We start from the raw sequence: 18,473 nt of genomic DNA on the forward strand, positions 1-18,473 counted from the left end.
AGGTGGTCACAGCTCACGGATGAGCCAGGCAGGCAGGCAGGCAGGGCATGAGAACACCTGAGCTGCCTTCATGAGTGAATGGTGTGGGGGCAGAGGAAGAGAAGCCGGTCTGCTCCCTCGTGTGGTGCCCAGGGCAGGTTGTCCCCAGAGGAATCCCTTACGACAGTGAGGACTATCACGGCTGTTTCCCAAGGGGTTCTGTCAGTGCGTGTCTTCCCCGGAGCGGTCAGGCCGTCTCTAAAATACACTGGCCATGGGCATTGCCTCTCCTTGGAACTTCCCATCTGTTTCTCTTTTTTATGGAACAGTGAATTTCTAGAGGGGTTCTGGGCCACAAGGATGTTGGGTCATTTTCTAGCCTTCTGTCATGAAGAACGCTTTCCTGGGCGTTGGGGTGGTTTGTTGTTCCAGCTCCCTTTCTTGGCTTCTTTTGGGAGCTGGTGCAACAAGAGGAGCTCAGCCTCTGCCTTCTGGCTGAGACGGCACCCTTCAAACAGCAATGCCTGCCTGGAGATAATGATGGCATTTGCCAAAAGGGCTTCGTTTGGCACATGGTATCTTGAAAGGACGTACAACGTCCTTTCGGCTATCAAAGGCTAGTTCAAAGGACATAAACATGAGAACTCTCCAGTGGAGTCTTACAGTAGGTGGAGCGTCCGAAAAAAACTCCTTCAGTCATTTCACTGAGAGTCATTGATTGGGGACACCAAGAATATAGGAAGGAATGCAGAAGGAAAAGATGAAATTGTGTTCAGGATCGGGCGGAGGGATGAACAGGGCGTGCTTGCCTTGAATCCAGGCTTTGTTGGGGGGTGGGGCATAAAGATGGAACGGGTCTGAAACTACAAAGTGGTGATGGTAACACAGTATCACCAGAGTTACACAACAGTGTTCCCAAATTGCAACAATGATGAAAAAGTTTACTAATCCCAACTTAACCAACAAAAATACAGGAAACCACGCAAAAAAGAAAACATCACCAGAAAGGTGGAAACAAACCAAATGCAAAGCAGTTCGGGGGAAAGGAACTCCATGTCCCCTGGGGGCAGACCGAGTTGACGGCGTCCACGGTGAGCAGACAGGGATGGAGGCTGCAGAGCCGACCGCTCCCCTGGACGTGGTGTTTCCGGCAAGGGCTCTGGGTCTCTGTCCAGAGCGGGGGCTCGTTCTCCCTGCAGGGGTGGGTGAGTCATCGTGGGCGTCTGGGTGTTGCGCGGGAGCCAGGGCAGGCTCTCCCTGCCGAGGCGGTGACTCCTCCTCTGCCTCGGGTTCTCCTGCCAAAGGCCGAGCAGGTAGAGGTGCACGTGGAGGTGGAGGTTCTGGCTGAGGGGGTGGGACATCAGTGCCTGGGGCTGGGGGTCCTGCAGGCACGGAGATCCGATCTGCCCGGTGTGCTGGCCAGTACCCAGCTGGCCTGGTGTCTCTGCGAGGGCAAGTCTCGGTTCTCCATCTGCCCTCGGTGGATCCCTGGGTCCTGCACCTGGAGCCACCACCTCTGTAGGGACAGGTCTGGGAAGTGGAGCCTGGTTCCAGTTGGAGGCCAGTGCTAGAGCTGTGGGAGAAGCATCGTTTGCCCGCAGGCCAGCCTTGGCATGTGCGTATCCCGGGACAGAAAGCTTCCAAGAGATTCCCAAAGAATACCCAGGGTCGGATGTCTTTTGGGACTGAAGTGTGCAAGATGGGGGGCGGGGGGTGTGAGGCCAGCGCTTGCTGCAGGCCCAGCAGCAGCTTTCGGGGACTCGTCCCTGTGTAGCTCAGCACCCCCTCCGCACACACTCCCGTACACCAGCCCCAGCGTCCTCACCTCTGTGCTCTGGCGTGCTGGGCTCCAGGTCCTCCTGCTGCCTCAGAGGCCGGGGTTCTCGGGACTCTGGGTCGGAGCCGGGTGTGCTGAGCTCCGTGGCAGCCTCAGACTGGGCCGCCGGGTGTATCCTGGGCGGTGTCTCGGCAGCAGGCCTTCCCCGCCTCCGCTTCGCCCCCGGTGGGGCTGATGCCTCCGTGGGCACGCTCACCTGGAGCCTGCACTGGGCCTCACGGGCGGGGGGGTGGTGCTCCGACCCCTCCCTCCGGGAGCTGGATGGGGTGTCCCCGTCCTCGGCCTCATCACGTGGGAAGCTCTGCAACGACAGTGACCGTCAGCCAGCCATGCTGGGAGTTTTCCGAGCTGGGCCTGGCCAGTGGAGCCGCTGCTTCGGCCTGCTCGAACTTCTCTGCCCAGAAGGGTCAGAGACGTGTGTCTGCTCAGATCCCCACCCGGGAGGAAAGAGACCCACCTGAGGGTGTGAGGTCAGCCTGGGCGGCCGGCCCTGCCCGCACTCTCCCCATCCCGCCCAGCATGCTCTCCCCTGGGGTGTGGACACAACTTGTCCGCAGGCTTCTGACCCCACATCCACCTGGGCTTCCTTGAGGGAGACACACCCCGAGAAACCCGCATCCACACACACAGGCAAAGGACCCGGTGTTTCCGGGTGGCATGGGAGAGGTGGCCTGGCCCGGCCTGGGGCTCCCCGTGTTACCTTTCTGTTTCTCCGGGCAAAGGGCCAGAGGCGTCTCGGGGGTGCCCTGAGCCAACGTCGACAGGGTGCCCACGCACACTGCCTGTGAGCTCTCCTGAGGCCCCGGCCTCTGGGCAGGGGCAAACAGCAGAACATCTCGGCAGCAAGTGATCTGGCTGGGGGCTCCTCTCCGCTCTCGAGGCCTGGATACCCGGGTTGCGGGTTCTGTTGGGTTCTGTTGCCGGCAGGTGACATCATTTCCTGGGGTTCGTGCTGAGGTCCCTTCCCCAAAACTTCCCAAGGGAATCCCTGGGTTTCTGACTGCTCGACCACCACCCTTAAGCCATGTGCAGGCACAGTGACACCCACCCAGCCCAGCCGACAGCCCTGGGGAGGCCTGGGTGCAGCCAGGGCCTGAGCTCCGAGGGCCCCGCTGCTCTCAGACCAGGCTCCTTCTTCTCATAAGTGGTGTGGCCCTGGACAAGCATATGCCCCTCAGGGTTTCCCCAGTCTCTCCATCTGCAGAGTGGCGGTCATTCTCCCATCTGCTTCCTAGGTCTGTCGGCCTACGAGCAGCTCCATGCCTTTCCACCTGGGGCCGATATCACGTGGAGCGTGTGCGCTGAGACTTCAGAAAGAAAGATTCCTTCCTGGGCTGACACAGCACAGAATGGGGCAGAACGAGGCCTGGATGTGCCGTGGTACCCAGGAAAAGGCACTCCCCCTCCTGACTGTTTTGAGACCCCGCATCCAAGTTGGAGGACCGAAAGGAAGACTCGAAGGTCTCCCTCTCTTATAGAAAAGAGTGGCCAACTTTCTGGTCCTCTGTTTCCATTGAGATTCTGTTCAAGTGTCCCAGCTCGGCTTCTGCGGGTGGCTGAGCTTCTAATGGCTCCCTGCGTTCTTGTCTTTTCCTCTCCAAACCTTCCGTCCTTTTCCCCCTTCTGGGGTGGATGGGCGCTGTCATTGCTTCTACCTTCGAGACAGATTGATGAAAAGTCTGGACCATCGACTCCTTTCCTCTCTTTGGTTCCGTGTCTCTCTCTGGCTGTGTCCCTCTCTTTTCCTTTCTCAATTCAGTCTGTGTCTTCCTCTTTCTCTCTCGTGTGTGGACGGATGGATGCTAGGAATGCACATGTATATGATTAGATGAGGGTTATGTTTTAGGGATAGGTTAGAGGGAGAGAAAGGCTTTAGGTCGGAGTTGGTCATGGGGGAAGGGTCAAGGGTGGTGGTGGTGTTTCTTGGAATCTGAGTGCTGTGCATTCTTCGTCTCTTTCCATATGAACCCCTTCTCAGATACACCACTTGCAAGGAGTCTCTCGTGTTCCGTTTCCTCTCTTTTGCATTTGTGAATGCTTGCTTAGCTTCTCTGTTGTGAAGAGGTTCCATTGGATGGAAACCCATTGGTGTACTTCGTGTACCTCTTTCCCTTACTTGAAGAGACCCATTTCTACCTCCGCCCAGCAAATGGCAAGGAGACTCTGATGTTAAGGAGCCTTTGACCTACGCTTCTTTCTAGCTATCTCATGACATCAGCCTTTAGGGTGAGGTTTTCCCCGATATTGAGGTGGTCTGAGATCAAAACCAATAGCGTTCTTCAGATGTAGCTGTCTGGTTTTCCCATGGACATGTATTGAAGAGGCTTTCTTGTTCCCATTTGGATATTCTCCCCTTCTGTGTCAGAGATGAGTTGAGCATGGATGCTGGGGTCTGTGTCTGGACCCTCAACTTTATTCCATCGATCTGGATCTGTGTGTGTTGTTGTATTCCCAATAGCATACTGTCCGGCTCCTGCTGCTGCTGCTGCGGCTAAGTCACTTCAGTCGTGTCTGACTCTGCGCGACCCCATGGCCTGCAGCCTACCAGGCTCCTCCGTCCAGGGCATTTTCCAGGCAAGAGTACTGGAGTGGGTCGCCATTGCCTTCTCCGATACTCTCCTGAGGATCCTAGTTTGGTCGTCTGATTTCCTTTCACACAACCTTGGATGTCCGTATCGGGGCTTTTTCGTCGGATTGTATTGACAATTTAGGCTCTTTTCTGTTTCCGTACCCCTTTTGCAATTCTTGGTTGGGTGCGAAAATGCATTGGCATTTTGGGAGGAATAGCATCGAAGCTGTGGATTGCCTTGTGGGGCTGGGATATCATTTTCCAAATAGGAATTCTTTCAAGCCCTGAGCACAGCTTCTCTTTCCAGGGATTGGTGTGGGCTTGATCTTCCTTCTTCCATCTCTCGCCGTTTTGTGAGAACAGGTCCTTCCTTCCCTTCTGGGTTAGATGGACCCGTGGGGATCACTTCAGTGAATGGCATTGTCAGTGGGGGTGATAATTCCCTTCTCATTGGAAGACTTTGCTGTGAGTATTAGAAATGCAAGTGATTTCTCTTCCCCTTCCTCCCTGTCCATCTCTCAGAGCCACCGGGAAACAGAGGCCTCACCCAGGGTCACACAGGCCTGAGGAGGTACAACTAGACTGTTGATTCTTCAGGCCCTCAGTGCTGGACATCATCCGGGATACTCTGTGTGTGTCTTCCTCAGTCTGGTGTCCCTTCAGACCTTTCCCTAGTTTTCACAGGCTTGTTGTGTTGGTGTTCTTTGTCTGTTTGGAGACACATCCTTGATAAGCTTTGTGTTTCCACTCATTCGTCTCGCGATGTGTGACCTGTCTTTTGCTTTTGTACTGAGGTCTTTCCCACAGTAGATATCTTTGATTTTGCAAAGTCCACTGTATTCTCCTGGTTTTTTTTGTGGACTGCCTTTTAGTTTTGTGTGTGAAGACTCAAAGCACGTGTCCGGTTTCGGCTCATTGTTCCTCTAGATTTGTGACAAGTTTTCATGGAATGTTTGTCTAGGGATAACTGGAAGTGAACTCGGTGTAAGGTGTCAAGTCTCCATCTTCATTCATGTCATCCCCTGCAGTTTCCAATACCCTGTTCCTGAGTGGTATTGGAGACCTTGAGGGAAGTTTGCTTGCATTGGAGTTTGCGTTTCCACCTTGATTAACTTCACACTGTTCTGCCCTCAGGGACACTGTCAAGGGGGAGTGAGGAGCAGCCTGCACTTCCAGCAGTGACCACACGGTGGGGCGAGTGCTGCTCTCCCCTCTGGGAGCCCCAGGCCACAGGCATCCCAGTGAGGAGCCAGCTCTGTGCTCAGCTGAAAGGAGTTAGTCTCTCAGGAGCCTCTGAGCCCTTCCGTTTGGATCACCCAGGGTGGGCATTTACTGTGACAGAAAAAATTGCCCTGAATTCCATGGACGGAAGAGCCTGGCTGTGTAGAGATCGTGAGTTGCCGTGAATCAGACACAACTGAGGACACAAAAATTCAATAGATTAAAACACTTTTTGGGTGTGGGGGGGAGTGAAAGGGGGTGATGTGGGTTTTTTTGTCTTATAAAATAGCCAAGGGAAATCTAGTTTAAACCTAAATTCACATATATGGGATAGGTATAGCTCTCCGTCACCCTATTAAAAAAACTACTAAACTTTTTTGAAAGTTTATTTTGTAGCTTCCTTGAGCACTTCATTGTGAAGCTTTTTTTTTTTTTTTTTCTGTGACTTTGGCCTCATTAAAAAGTACGGTTTGCCTTTACTGGATAATTTTGTTCATTGGTTTCTTAGGGAATCTTGGTAATATTTGAGTTTCCTGGGGAGTATGGTCACATGACCTGGCCCTGGCCAATCGGTGCCTTCCACCTCCTTGGCCACTGTGATTGGCTCCGGACTGGGGCAGTGCCCAATCGGGGCCCAGGGCCGGGCCTCACGTTAGAAGCCAGGGGAAGAGGAGCTCTCGTCCTGCTGGGGTAGGGGAAGGGGTGGGGCCGGGGGAGGTCAGGCTCCATAAGTGGGAGGGGCGTGAGGTCCGCCTGCGGCAGTTGGTGACCTTCCTGCTCCCCTCAGGGCAGAGCCGCCGGCGTGAGAATGAGGGCGCTGCTGAGCCCAGGGACTGGGATGGCCTGTTGCTGCTGTGGTCCCAGAGCTCCACCCGAGACCTGAGGGAAGCCGTCTGCCCGTGAGTCCTCTCCCGCTTGTCTGTCAGCTTGTTTGAAACATGCTGGGTTTTCTGCCCAGCTGGCTAAGGGGAGTCCCTGGAAACGCAAGGGTGTGGGTTTTGGCAGACTTCAGGGAAGACATGCCAGATGAGCCTGGGAGACTCCAGCTTAATCTGGATTCAGGAGATATCTCCTCGGGCCAGCTAGTAATTGTAGGATAAGCCTAATGAGTCTTCACAGGATGAAGAGAGTAACGTGCCAAGGTAGCAATCGATGTCCTCATTCGAGAGGTTGAAGCTGGTGCTCAGAGAAGCGGGGAACTTGGCCAGAACAAGCAGGTGTGCACCCAGACAGAACCCCCAGATCCGGCCATTGGAGCTCAGGGAGGCCACTGGTGTGGCTTGTCCCTGTGGCAGGGGCCGAGGCATGCAGCCCACCCTGATTCCTGCGGGGGCCTGACTTGGGAAGTGCCATCTGGTAGCTTTGAGACTCACCAAACCAAATTGCACTGGAGAGAGGAAGGACACCTTCCTTCATCCACCCCCCACCCCCGCCGGATTCCCACATACCCTGACCCCTTTCTCTGGATTTCGGAGCCATTTCCAGAGTCCCGCTCATATGACCTCATTCGAAGTGCACTGTGGACGAGCTGCCATCTGCAGCTGCTACCACAGCAGCCAAGGGCTTTAGCTCCCGAGTACCTCCCTTCCTTTGGAACTTGGGGGCCCTCTACTCCCCACTTGCACACCACACACCTTTGCTGAGGATTGTGGGGACCCTCACTCAGTTTGCAGCACGTTGTAGCCATCCCTGTCCTCTCAATACCTCCCTTGAAACTCAGCTTGTGAGCTCCTTTGGAGCAGCGTGGCCCACCTGCAACACTGCAACGGAAGAGACACAGCTGACAGTGAAACAGCAGCTTAGATCTGACGGCCGGAAAGCTCTGTCAAAAGGGACCTCCCTCTTCACACCGTAGAGGCTCTAGGAGCCGCCAGGGTTTCGGAACCAGTGCTGGGGCCAAAAGGACTCCACAGCTGTTTTCCTTCCTGGGGAGGGTTCTGGCTCGAGTGGGAATGGCTCAAGTCTCCTAAGGTTCTGAAAGCCCACTGTGTGCAGATTCACGGTACACAGAGAGCAGAAGGTGGAGTCCTGTCCTGGAGGTGGTCACAGCTCACGGATGAGCCAGGCAGGCAGGCAGGCAGGGCATGAGAACACCTGAGCTGCCTTCATGAGTGAATGGTGTGGGGGCAGAGGAAGAGAAGCCGGTCTGCTCCCTCGTGTGGTGCCCAGGGCAGGTTGTCCCCAGAGGAATCCCTTACGACAGTGAGGACTATCACGGCTGTTTCCCAAGGGGTTCTGTCAGTGCGTGTCTTCCCCGGAGCGGTCAGGCCGTCTCTAAAATACACTGGCCATGGGCATTGCCTCTCCTTGGAACTTCCCATCTGTTTCTCTTTTTTATGGAACAGTGAATTTCTAGAGGGGTTCTGGGCCACAAGGATGTTGGGTCATTTTCTAGCCTTCTGTCATGAAGAACACTTTCCTGGGCGTTGGGGTGGTTTGTTGTTCCAGCTCCCTTTCTTGGCTTCTTTTGGGAGCTGGTGCAACAAGAGGAGCTCAGCCTCTGCCTTCTGGCTGAGACGGCACCCTTCAAACAGCAATGCCTGCCTGGAGATAATGATGGCATTTGCCAAAAGGGCTTCGTTTGGCACATGGTATCTTGAAAGGACGTACAACGAACTTTCGGCTATCAAAGGCTAGTTCAAAGGACATAAACATGAGAACTCTCCAGTGGAGTCTTACAGTAGGTGGAGCGTCCGAAAAAAACTCCTTCAGTCATTTCACTGAGAGTCATTGATTGGGGACACCAAGAATATAGGAAGGAATGCAGAAGGAAAAGATGAAATTGTGTTCAGGATCGGGCGGAGGGATGAACAGGGCGTGCTTGCCTTGAATCCAGGCTTTGTTGGGGGGTGGGGCATAAAGATGGAACGGGTCTGAAACTACAAAGTGGTGATGGTAACACAGTATCACCAGAGTTACACAACAGTGTTCCCAAATTGCAACAATGATGAAAAAGTTTACTAATCCCAACTTAACCAACAAAAATACAGGAAACCACGCAAAAAAGAAAACATCACCAGAAAGGTGGAAACAAACCAAATGCAAAGCAGTTCGGGGGAAAGGAACTCCATGTCCCCTGGGGGCAGACCGAGTTGACGGCGTCCACGGTGAGCAGACAGGGATGGAGGCTGCAGAGCCGACCGCTCCCCTGGACGTGGTGTTTCCGGCAAGGGCTCTGGGTCTCTGTCCAGAGCGGGGGCTCGTTCTCCCTGCAGGGGTGGGTGAGTCATCGTGGGCGTCTGGGTGTTGCGCGGGAGCCAGGGCAGGCTCTCCCTGCCGAGGCGGTGACTCCTCCTCTGCCTCGGGTTCTCCTGCCAAAGGCCGAGCAGGTAGAGGTGCACGTGGAGGTGGAGGTTCTGGCTGAGGGGGTGGGACATCAGTGCCTGGGGCTGGGGGTCCTGCAGGCACGGAGATCCGATCTGCCCGGTGTGCTGGCCAGTACCCAGCTGGCCTGGTGTCTCTGCGAGGGCAAGTCTCGGTTCTCCATCTGCCCTCGGTGGATCCCTGGGTCCTGCACCTGGAGCCACCACCTCTGTAGGGACAGGTCTGGGAAGTGGAGCCTGGTTCCAGTTGGAGGCCAGTGCTAGAGCTGTGGGAGAAGCATCGTTTGCCCGCAGGCCAGCCTTGGCATGTGCGTATCCCGGGACAGAAAGCTTCCAAGAGATTCCCAAAGAATACCCAGGGTCGGATGTCTTTTGGGACTGAAGTGTGCAAGATGGGGGGCGGGGGGTGTGAGGCCAGCGCTTGCTGCAGGCCCAGCAGCAGCTTTCGGGGACTCGTCCCTGTGTAGCTCAGCACCCCCTCCGCACACACTCCCGTACACCAGCCCCAGCGTCCTCACCTCTGTGCTCTGGCGTGCTGGGCTCCAGGTCCTCCTGCTGCCTCAGAGGCCGGGGTTCTCGGGACTCTGGGTCGGAGCCGGGTGTGCTGAGCTCCGTGGCAGCCTCAGACTGGGCCGCCGGGTGTATCCTGGGCGGTGTCTCGGCAGCAGGCCTTCCCCGCCTCCGCTTCGCCCCCGGTGGGGCTGATGCCTCCGTGGGCACGCTCACCTGGAGCCTGCACTGGGCCTCACGGGCGGGGGGGTGGTGCTCCGACCCCTCCCTCCGGGAGCTGGATGGGGTGTCCCCGTCCTCGGCCTCATCACGTGGGAAGCTCTGCAACGACAGTGACCGTCAGCCAGCCATGCTGGGAGTTTTCCGAGCTGGGCCTGGCCAGTGGAGCCGCTGCTTCGGCCTGCTCGAACTTCTCTGCCCAGAAGGGTCAGAGACGTGTGTCTGCTCAGATCCCCACCCGGGAGGAAAGAGACCCACCTGAGGGTGTGAGGTCAGCCTGGGCGGCCGGCCCTGCCCGCACTCTCCCCATCCCGCCCAGCATGCTCTCCCCTGGGGTGTGGACACAACTTGTCCGCAGGCTTCTGACCCCACATCCACCTGGGCTTCCTTGAGGGAGACACACCCCGAGAAACCCGCATCCACACACACAGGCAAAGGACCCGGTGTTTCCGGGTGGCATGGGAGAGGTGGCCTGGCCCGGCCTGGGGCTCCCCGTGTTACCTTTCTGTTTCTCCGGGCAAAGGGCCAGAGGCGTCTCGGGGGTGCCCTGAGCCAACGTCGACAGGGTGCCCACGCACACTGCCTGTGAGCTCTCCTGAGGCCCCGGCCTCTGGGCAGGGGCAAACAGCAGAACATCTCGGCAGCAAGTGATCTGGCTGGGGGCTCCTCTCCGCTCTCGAGGCCTGGATACCCGGGTTGCGGGTTCTGTTGGGTTCTGTTGCCGGCAGGTGACATCATTTCCTGGGGTTCGTGCTGAGGTCCCTTCCCCAAAACTTCCCAAGGGAATCCCTGGGTTTCTGACTGCTCGACCACCACCCTTAAGCCATGTGCAGGCACAGTGACACCCACCCAGCCCAGCCGACAGCCCTGGGGAGGCCTGGGTGCAGCCAGGGCCTGAGCTCCGAGGGCCCCGCTGCTCTCAGACCAGGCTCCTTCTTCTCATAAGTGGTGTGGCCCTGGACAAGCATATGCCCCTCAGGGTTTCCCCAGTCTCTCCATCTGCAGAGTGGCGGTCATTCTCCCATCTGCTTCCTAGGTCTGTCGGCCTACGAGCAGCTCCATGCCTTTCCACCTGGGGCCGATATCACGTGGAGCGTGTGCGCTGAGACTTCAGAAAGAAAGATTCCTTCCTGGGCTGACACAGCACAGAATGGGGCAGAACGAGGCCTGGATGTGCCGTGGTACCCAGGAAAAGGCACTCCCCCTCCTGACTGTTTTGAGACCCCGCATCCAAGTTGGAGGACCGAAAGGAAGACTCGAAGGTCTCCCTCTCTTATAGAAAAGAGTGGCCAACTTTCTGGTCCTCTGTTTCCATTGAGATTCTGTTCAAGTGTCCCAGCTCGGCTTCTGCGGGTGGCTGAGCTTCTAATGGCTCCCTGCGTTCTTGTCTTTTCCTCTCCAAACCTTCCGTCCTTTTCCCCCTTCTGGGGTGGATGGGCGCTGTCATTGCTTCTACCTTCGAGACAGATTGATGAAAAGTCTGGACCATCGACTCCTTTCCTCTCTTTGGTTCCGTGTCTCTCTCTGGCTGTGTCCCTCTCTTTTCCTTTCTCAATTCAGTCTGTGTCTTCCTCTTTCTCTCTCGTGTGTGGACGGATGGATGCTAGGAATGCACATGTATATGATTAGATGAGGGTTATGTTTTAGGGATAGGTTAGAGGGAGAGAAAGGCTTTAGGTCGGAGTTGGTCATGGGGGAAGGGTCAAGGGTGGTGGTGGTGTTTCTTGGAATCTGAGTGCTGTGCATTCTTCGTCTCTTTCCATATGAACCCCTTCTCAGATACACCACTTGCAAGGAGTCTCTCGTGTTCCGTTTCCTCTCTTTTGCATTTGTGAATGCTTGCTTAGCTTCTCTGTTGTGAAGAGGTTCCATTGGATGGAAACCCATTGGTGTACTTCGTGTACCTCTTTCCCTTACTTGAAGAGACCCATTTCTACCTCCGCCCAGCAAATGGCAAGGAGACTCTGATGTTAAGGAGCCTTTGACCTACGCTTCTTTCTAGCTATCTCATGACATCAGCCTTTAGGGTGAGGTTTTCCCCGATATTGAGGTGGTCTGAGATCAAAACCAATAGCGTTCTTCAGATGTAGCTGTCTGGTTTTCCCATGGACATGTATTGAAGAGGCTTTCTTGTTCCCATTTGGATATTCTCCCCTTCTGTGTCAGAGATGAGTTGAGCATGGATGCTGGGGTCTGTGTCTGGACCCTCAACTTTATTCCATCGATCTGGATCTGTGTGTGTTGTTGTATTCCCAATAGCATACTGTCCGGCTCCTGCTGCTGCTGCTGCGGCTAAGTCACTTCAGTCGTGTCTGACTCTGCGCGACCCCATGGCCTGCAGCCTACCAGGCTCCTCCGTCCAGGGCATTTTCCAGGCAAGAGTACTGGAGTGGGTCGCCATTGCCTTCTCCGATACTCTCCTGAGGATCCTAGTTTGGTCGTCTGATTTCCTTTCACACAACCTTGGATGTCCGTATCGGGGCTTTTTCGTCGGATTGTATTGACAATTTAGGCTCTTTTCTGTTTCCGTACCCCTTTTGCAATTCTTGGTTGGGTGCGAAAATGCATTGGCATTTTGGGAGGAATAGCATCGAAGCTGTGGATTGCCTTGTGGGGCTGGGATATCATTTTCCAAATAGGAATTCTTTCAAGCCCTGAGCACAGCTTCTCTTTCCAGGGATTGGTGTGGGCTTGATCTTCCTTCTTCCATCTCTCGCCGTTTTGTGAGAACAGGTCCTTCCTTCCCTTCTGGGTTAGATGGACCCGTGGGGATCACTTCAGTGAATGGCATTGTCAGTGGGGGTGATAATTCCCTTCTCATTGGAAGACTTTGCTGTGAGTATTAGAAATGCAAGTGATTTCTCTTCCCCTTCCTCCCTGTCCATCTCTCAGAGCCACCGGGAAACAGAGGCCTCACCCAGGGTCACACAGGCCTGAGGAGGTACAACTAGACTGTTGATTCTTCAGGCCCTCAGTGCTGGACATCATCCGGGATACTCTGTGTGTGTCTTCCTCAGTCTGGTGTCCCTTCAGACCTTTCCCTAGTTTTCACAGGCTTGTTGTGTTGGTGTTCTTTGTCTGTTTGGAGACACATCCTTGATAAGCTTTGTGTTTCCACTCATTCGTCTCGCGATGTGTGACCTGTCTTTTGCTTTTGTACTGAGGTCTTTCCCACAGTAGATATCTTTGATTTTGCAAAGTCCACTGTATTCTCCTGGTTTTTTTTGTGGACTGCCTTTTAGTTTTGTGTGTGAAGACTCAAAGCACGTGTCCGGTTTCGGCTCATTGTTCCTCTAGATTTGTGACAAGTTTTCATGGAATGTTTGTCTAGGGATAACTGGAAGTGAACTCGGTGTAAGGTGTCAAGTCTCCATCTTCATTCATGTCATCCCCTGCAGTTTCCAATACCCTGTTCCTGAGTGGTATTGGAGACCTTGAGGGAAGTTTGCTTGCATTGGAGTTTGCGTTTCCACCTTGATTAACTTCACACTGTTCTGCCCTCAGGGACACTGTCAAGGGGGAGTGAGGAGCAGCCTGCACTTCCAGCAGTGACCACACGGTGGGGCGAGTGCTGCTCTCCCCTCTGGGAGCCCCAGGCCACAGGCATCCCAGTGAGGAGCCAGCTCTGTGCTCAGCTGAAAGGAGTTAGTCTCTCAGGAGCCTCTGAGCCCTTCCGTTTGGATCACCCAGGGTGGGCATTTACTGTGACAGAAAAAATTGCCCTGAATTCCATGGACGGAAGAGCCTGGCTGTGTAGAGATCGTGAGTTGCCGTGAATCAGACACAACTGAGGACACAAAAATTCAATAGATTAAAACACTTTTTGGGTGTGGGGGGGAGTGAAAGGGGGTGATGTGGGTTTTTTTGTCTTATAAAATAGCCAAGGGAAATCTAGTTTAAACCTAAATTCACATATATGGGATAGGTATAGCTCTCCGTCACCCTATTAAAAAAACTACTAAACTTTTTTGAAAGTTTATTTTGTAGCTTCCTTGAGCACTTCATTGTGAAGCTTTTTTTTTTTTTTTTCTGTGACTTTGGCCTCATTAAAAAGTACGGTTTGCCTTTACTGGATAATTTTGTTCATTGGTTTCTTAGGGAATCTTGGTAATATTTGAGTTTCCTGGGGAGTATGGTCACATGACCTGGCCCTGGCCAATCGGTGCCTTCCACCTCCTTGGCCACTGTGATTGGCTCCGGACTGGGGCAGTGCCCAATCGGGGCCCAGGGCCGGGCCTCACGTTAGAAGCCAGGGGAAGAGGAGCTCTCGTCCTGCTGGGGTAGGGGAAGGGGTGGGGCCGGGGGAGGTCAGGCTCCATAAGTGGGAGGGGCGTGAGGTCCGCCTGCGGCAGTTGGTGACCTTCCTGCTCCCCTCAGGGCAGAGCCGCCGGCGTGAGAATGAGGGCGCTGCTGAGCCCAGGGACTGGGATGGCCTGTTGCTGCTGTGGTCCCAGAGCTCCACCCGAGACCTGAGGGAAGCCGTCTGCCCGTGAGTCCTCTCCCGCTTGTCTGTCAGCTTGTTTGAAACATGCTGGGTTTTCTGCCCAGCTGGCTAAGGGGAGTCCCTGGAAACGCAAGGGTGTGGGTTTTGGCAGACTTCAGGGAAGACATGCCAGATGAGCCTGGGAGACTCCAGCTTAATCTGGATTCAGGAGATATCTCCTCGGGCCAGCTAGTAATTGTAGGATAAGCCTAATGAGTCTTCACAGGATGAAGAGAGTAACGTGCCAAGGTAGCAATCGATGTCCTCATTCGAGAGGTTGAAGCTGGTGCTCAGAGAAGCGGGGAACTTGGCCAGAACAAGCAGGTGTGCACCCAGACAGAACCCCCAGATCCGGCCATTGGAGCTCAGGGAGGCCACTGGTGTGGCTTGTCCCTGTGGCAGGGGCCGAGGCATGCAGCCCACCCTGATTCCTGCGGGGGCCTGACTTGGGAAGTGCCATCTGGTAGCTTTGAGACTCACCAAACCAAATTGCACTGGAGAGAGGAAGGACACCTTCCTTCATCCACCCCCCACCCCCGCCGGATTCCCACATACCCTGACCCCTTTCTCTGGATTTCGGAGCCATTTCCAGAGTCCCGCTCATATGACCTCATTCGAAGTGCACTGTGGACGAGCTGCCATCTGCAGCTGCTACCACAGCAGCCAAGGGCTTTAGCTCCCGAGTACCTCCCTTCCTTTGGAACTTGGGGGCCCTCTACTCCCCACTTGCACACCACACACCTTTGCTGAGGATTGTGGGGACCCTCACTCAGTTTGCAGCACGTTGTAGCCATCCCTGTCCTCTCAATACCTCCCTTGAAACTCAGCTTGTGAGCTCCTTTGGAGCAGCGTGGCCCACCTGCAACACTGCAACGGAAGAGACACAGCTGACAGTGAAACAGCAGCTTAGATCTGACGGCCGGAAAGCTCTGTCAAAAGGGACCTCCCTCTTCACACCGTAGAGGCTCTAGGAGCCGCCAGGGTTTCGGAACCAGTGCTGGGGCCAAAAGGACTCCACAGCTGTTTTCCTTCCTGGGGAGGGTTCTGGCTCGAGTGGGAATGGCTCAAGTCTCCTAAGGTTCTGAAAGCCCACTGTGTGCAGATTCACGGTACACAGAGAGCAGAAGGTGGAGTCCTGTCCTGGAGGTGGTCACAGCTCACGGATGAGCCAGGCAGGCAGGCAGGCAGGGCATGAGAACACCTGAGCTGCCTTCATGAGTGAATGGTGTGGGGGCAGAGGAAGAGAAGCCGGTCTGCTCCCTCGTGTGGTGCCCAGGGCAGGTTGTCCCCAGAGGAATCCCTTACGACAGTGAGGACTATCACGGCTGTTTCCCAAGGGGTTCTGTCAGTGCGTGTCTTCCCCGGAGCGGTCAGGCCGTCTCTAAAATACACTGGCCATGGGCATTGCCTCTCCTTGGAACTTCCCATCTGTTTCTCTTTTTTATGGAACAGTGAATTTCTAGAGGGGTTCTGGGCCACAAGGATGTTGGGTCATTTTCTAGCCTTCTGTCATGAAGAACACTTTCCTGGGCGTTGGGGTGGTTTGTTGTTCCAGCTCCCTTTCTTGGCTTCTTTTGGGAGCTGGTGCAACAAGAGGAGCTCAGCCTCTGCCTTCTGGCTGAGACGGCACCCTTCAAACAGCAATGCCTGCCTGGAGATAATGATGGCATTTGCCAAAAGGGCTTCGTTTGGCACATGGTATCTTGAAAGGACGTACAACGAACTTTCGGCTATCAAAGGCTAGTTCAAAGGACATAAACATGAGAACTCTCCAGTGGAGTCTTACAGTAGGTGGAGCGTCCGAAAAAAACTCCTTCAGTCATTTCACTGAGAGTCATTGATTGGGGACACCAAGAATATAGGAAGGAATGCAGAAGGAAAAGATGAAATTGTGTTCAGGATCGGGCGGAGGGATGAACAGGGCGTGCTTGCCTTGAATCCAGGCTTTGTTGGGGGGTGGGGCATAAAGATGGAACGGGTCTGAAACTACAAAGTGGTGATGGTAACACAGTATCACCAGAGTTACACAACAGTGTTCCCAAATTGCAACAATGATGAAAAAGTTTACTAATCCCAACTTAACCAACAAAAATACAGGAAACCACGCAAAAAAGAAAACATCACCAGAAAGGTGGAAACAAACCAAATGCAAAGCAGTTCGGGGGAAAGGAACTCCATGTCCCCTGGGGGCAGACCGAGTTGACGGCGTCCACGGTGAGCAGACAGGGATGGAGGCTGCAGAGCCGACCGCTCCCCTGGACGTGGTGTTTCCGGCAAGGGCTCTGGGTCTCTGTCCAGAGCGGGGGCTCGTTCTCCCTGCAGGGGTGGGTGAGTCATCGTGGGCGTCTGGGTGTTGCGCGGGAGCCAGGGCAGGCTCTCCCTGCCGAGGCGGTGACTCCTCCTCTGCCTCGGGTTCTCCTGCCAAAGGCCGAGCAGGTAGAGGTGCACGTGGAGGTGGAGGTTCTGGCTGAGGGGGTGGGACATCAGTGCCTGGGGCTGGGGGTCCTGCAGGCACGGAGATCCGATCTGCCCGGTGTGCTGGCCAGTACCCAGCTGGCCTGGTGTCTCTGCGAGGGCAAGTCTCGGTTCTCCATCTGCCCTCGGTGGATCCCTGGGTCCTGCACCTGGAGCCACCACCTCTGTAGGGACAGGTCTGGGAAGTGGAGCCTGGTTCCAGTTGGAGGCCAGTGCTAGAGCTGTGGGAGAAGCATCGTTTGCCCGCAGGCCAGCCTTGGCATGTGCGTATCCCGGGACAGAAAGCTTCCAAGAGATTCCCAAAGAATACCCAGGGTCGGATGTCTTTTGGGACTGAAGTGTGCAAGATGGGGGGCGGGGGGTGTGAGGCCAGCGCTTGCTGCAGGCCCAGCAGCAGCTTTCGGGGACTCGTCCCTGTGTAGCTCAGCACCCCCTCCGCACACACTCCCGTACACCAGCCCCAGCGTCCTCACCTCTGTGCTCTGGCGTGCTGGGCTCCAGGTCCTCCTGCTGCCTCAGAGGCCGGGGTTCTCGGGACTCTGGGTCGGAGCCGGGTGTGCTGAGCTCCGTGGCAGCCTCAGACTGGGCCGCCGGGTGTATCCTGGGCGGTGTCTCGGCAGCAGGCCTTCCCCGCCTCCGCTTCGCCCCCGGTGGGGCTGATGCCTCCGTGGGCACGCTCACCTGGAGCCTGCACTGGGCCTCACGGGCGGGGGGGTGGTGCTCCGACCCCTCCCTCCGGGAGCTGGATGGGGTGTCCCCGTCCTCGGCCTCATCACGTGGGAAGCTCTGCAACGACAGTGACCGTCAGCCAGCCATGCTGGGAGTTTTCCGAGCTGGGCCTGGCCAGTGGAGCCGCTGCTTCGGCCTGCTCGAACTTCTCTGCCCAGAAGGGTCAGAGACGTGTGTCTGCTCAGATCCCCACCCGGGAGGAAAGAGACCCACCTGAGGGTGTGAGGTCAGCCTGGGCGGCCGGCCCTGCCCGCACTCTCCCCATCCCGCCCAGCATGCTCTCCCCTGGGGTGTGGACACAACTTGTCCGCAGGCTTCTGACCCCACATCCACCTGGGCTTCCTTGAGGGAGACACACCCCGAGAAACCCGCATCCACACACACAGGCAAAGGACCCGGTGTTTCCGGGTGGCATGGGAGAGGTGGCCTGGCCCGGCCTGGGGCTCCCCGTGTTACCTTTCTGTTTCTCCGGGCAAAGGGCCAGAGGCGTCTCGGGGGTGCCCTGAGCCAACGTCGACAGGGTGCCCACGCACACTGCCTGTGAGCTCTCCTGAGGCCCCGGCCTCTGGGCAGGGGCAAACAGCAGAACATCTCGGCAGCAAGTGATCTGGCTGGGGGCTCCTCTCCGCTCTCGAGGCCTGGATACCCGGGTTGCGGGTTCTGTTGGGTTCTGTTGCCGGCAGGTGACATCATTTCCTGGGGTTCGTGCTGAGGTCCCTTCCCCAAAACTTCCCAAGGGAATCCCTGGGTTTCTGACTGCTCGACCACCACCCTTAAGCCATGTGCAGGCACAGTGACACCCACCCAGCCCAGCCGACAGCCCTGGGGAGGCCTGGGTGCAGCCAGGGCCTGAGCTCCGAGGGCCCCGCTGCTCTCAGACCAGGCTCCTTCTTCTCATAAGTGGTGTGGCCCTGGACAAGCATATGCCCCTCAGGGTTTCCCCAGTCTCTCCATCTGCAGAGTGGCGGTCATTCTCCCATCTGCTTCCTAGGTCTGTCGGCCTACGAGCAGCTCCATGCCTTTCCACCTGGGGCCGATATCACGTGGAGCGTGTGCGCTGAGACTTCAGAAAGAAAGATTCCTTCCTGGGCTGACACAGCACAGAATGGGGCAGAACGAGGCCTGGAT

At 55.8% G+C, this 18,473-nt stretch overlaps 3 protein-coding genes across 3 annotated transcripts; all 3 read right to left on the reverse strand.

Moving 5' to 3' along the window:
• Positions 1-899: 899 nt before the first annotated feature.
• LOC145517123 (uncharacterized) lies at positions 900-2,787 on the reverse strand. The gene is made up of 3 exons (XM_081519384.1): positions 2,517-2,787; positions 1,805-2,117; positions 900-1,552 (listed from the first exon to the last, which is right to left on the reverse strand). The coding sequence occupies exons 1-3, from the start codon at positions 2,751-2,753 to the stop codon at positions 924-926; spliced, it is 1,179 nt and encodes a 392-aa protein (XP_081375510.1). The 5' UTR covers positions 2,754-2,787; the 3' UTR covers positions 900-923.
• Positions 2,788-8,542: 5,755 nt separating this feature from the next.
• LOC145517244 (uncharacterized) lies at positions 8,543-10,352 on the reverse strand. The gene is made up of 3 exons (XM_081519516.1): positions 10,160-10,352; positions 9,448-9,760; positions 8,543-9,195 (listed from the first exon to the last, which is right to left on the reverse strand). The coding sequence occupies exons 1-3, from the start codon at positions 10,292-10,294 to the stop codon at positions 8,567-8,569; spliced, it is 1,077 nt and encodes a 358-aa protein (XP_081375642.1). The 5' UTR covers positions 10,295-10,352; the 3' UTR covers positions 8,543-8,566.
• A 5,832-nt stretch (positions 10,353-16,184) lies between these two features.
• On the reverse strand, positions 16,185-18,072 carry LOC145517131 (uncharacterized). Its single transcript, XM_081519393.1, has 3 exons — positions 17,802-18,072; positions 17,090-17,402; positions 16,185-16,837 (listed from the first exon to the last, which is right to left on the reverse strand). Exons 1-3 carry the CDS (start codon positions 18,036-18,038, stop codon positions 16,209-16,211), a joined length of 1,179 nt encoding a protein of 392 aa, XP_081375519.1. The 5' UTR covers positions 18,039-18,072; the 3' UTR covers positions 16,185-16,208.
• Between the last annotated feature and the right edge of the window lie 401 nt (positions 18,073-18,473).

This window comes from Giraffa tippelskirchi, chromosome 8, assembly GCF_054371585.1.
Source record: "Giraffa tippelskirchi isolate mGirTip1 chromosome 8, T2T-mGirTip1v1.2.pri, whole genome shotgun sequence".
In the NCBI taxonomy this organism is placed as follows: Eukaryota; Metazoa; Chordata; class Mammalia; order Artiodactyla; family Giraffidae; genus Giraffa; species Giraffa tippelskirchi.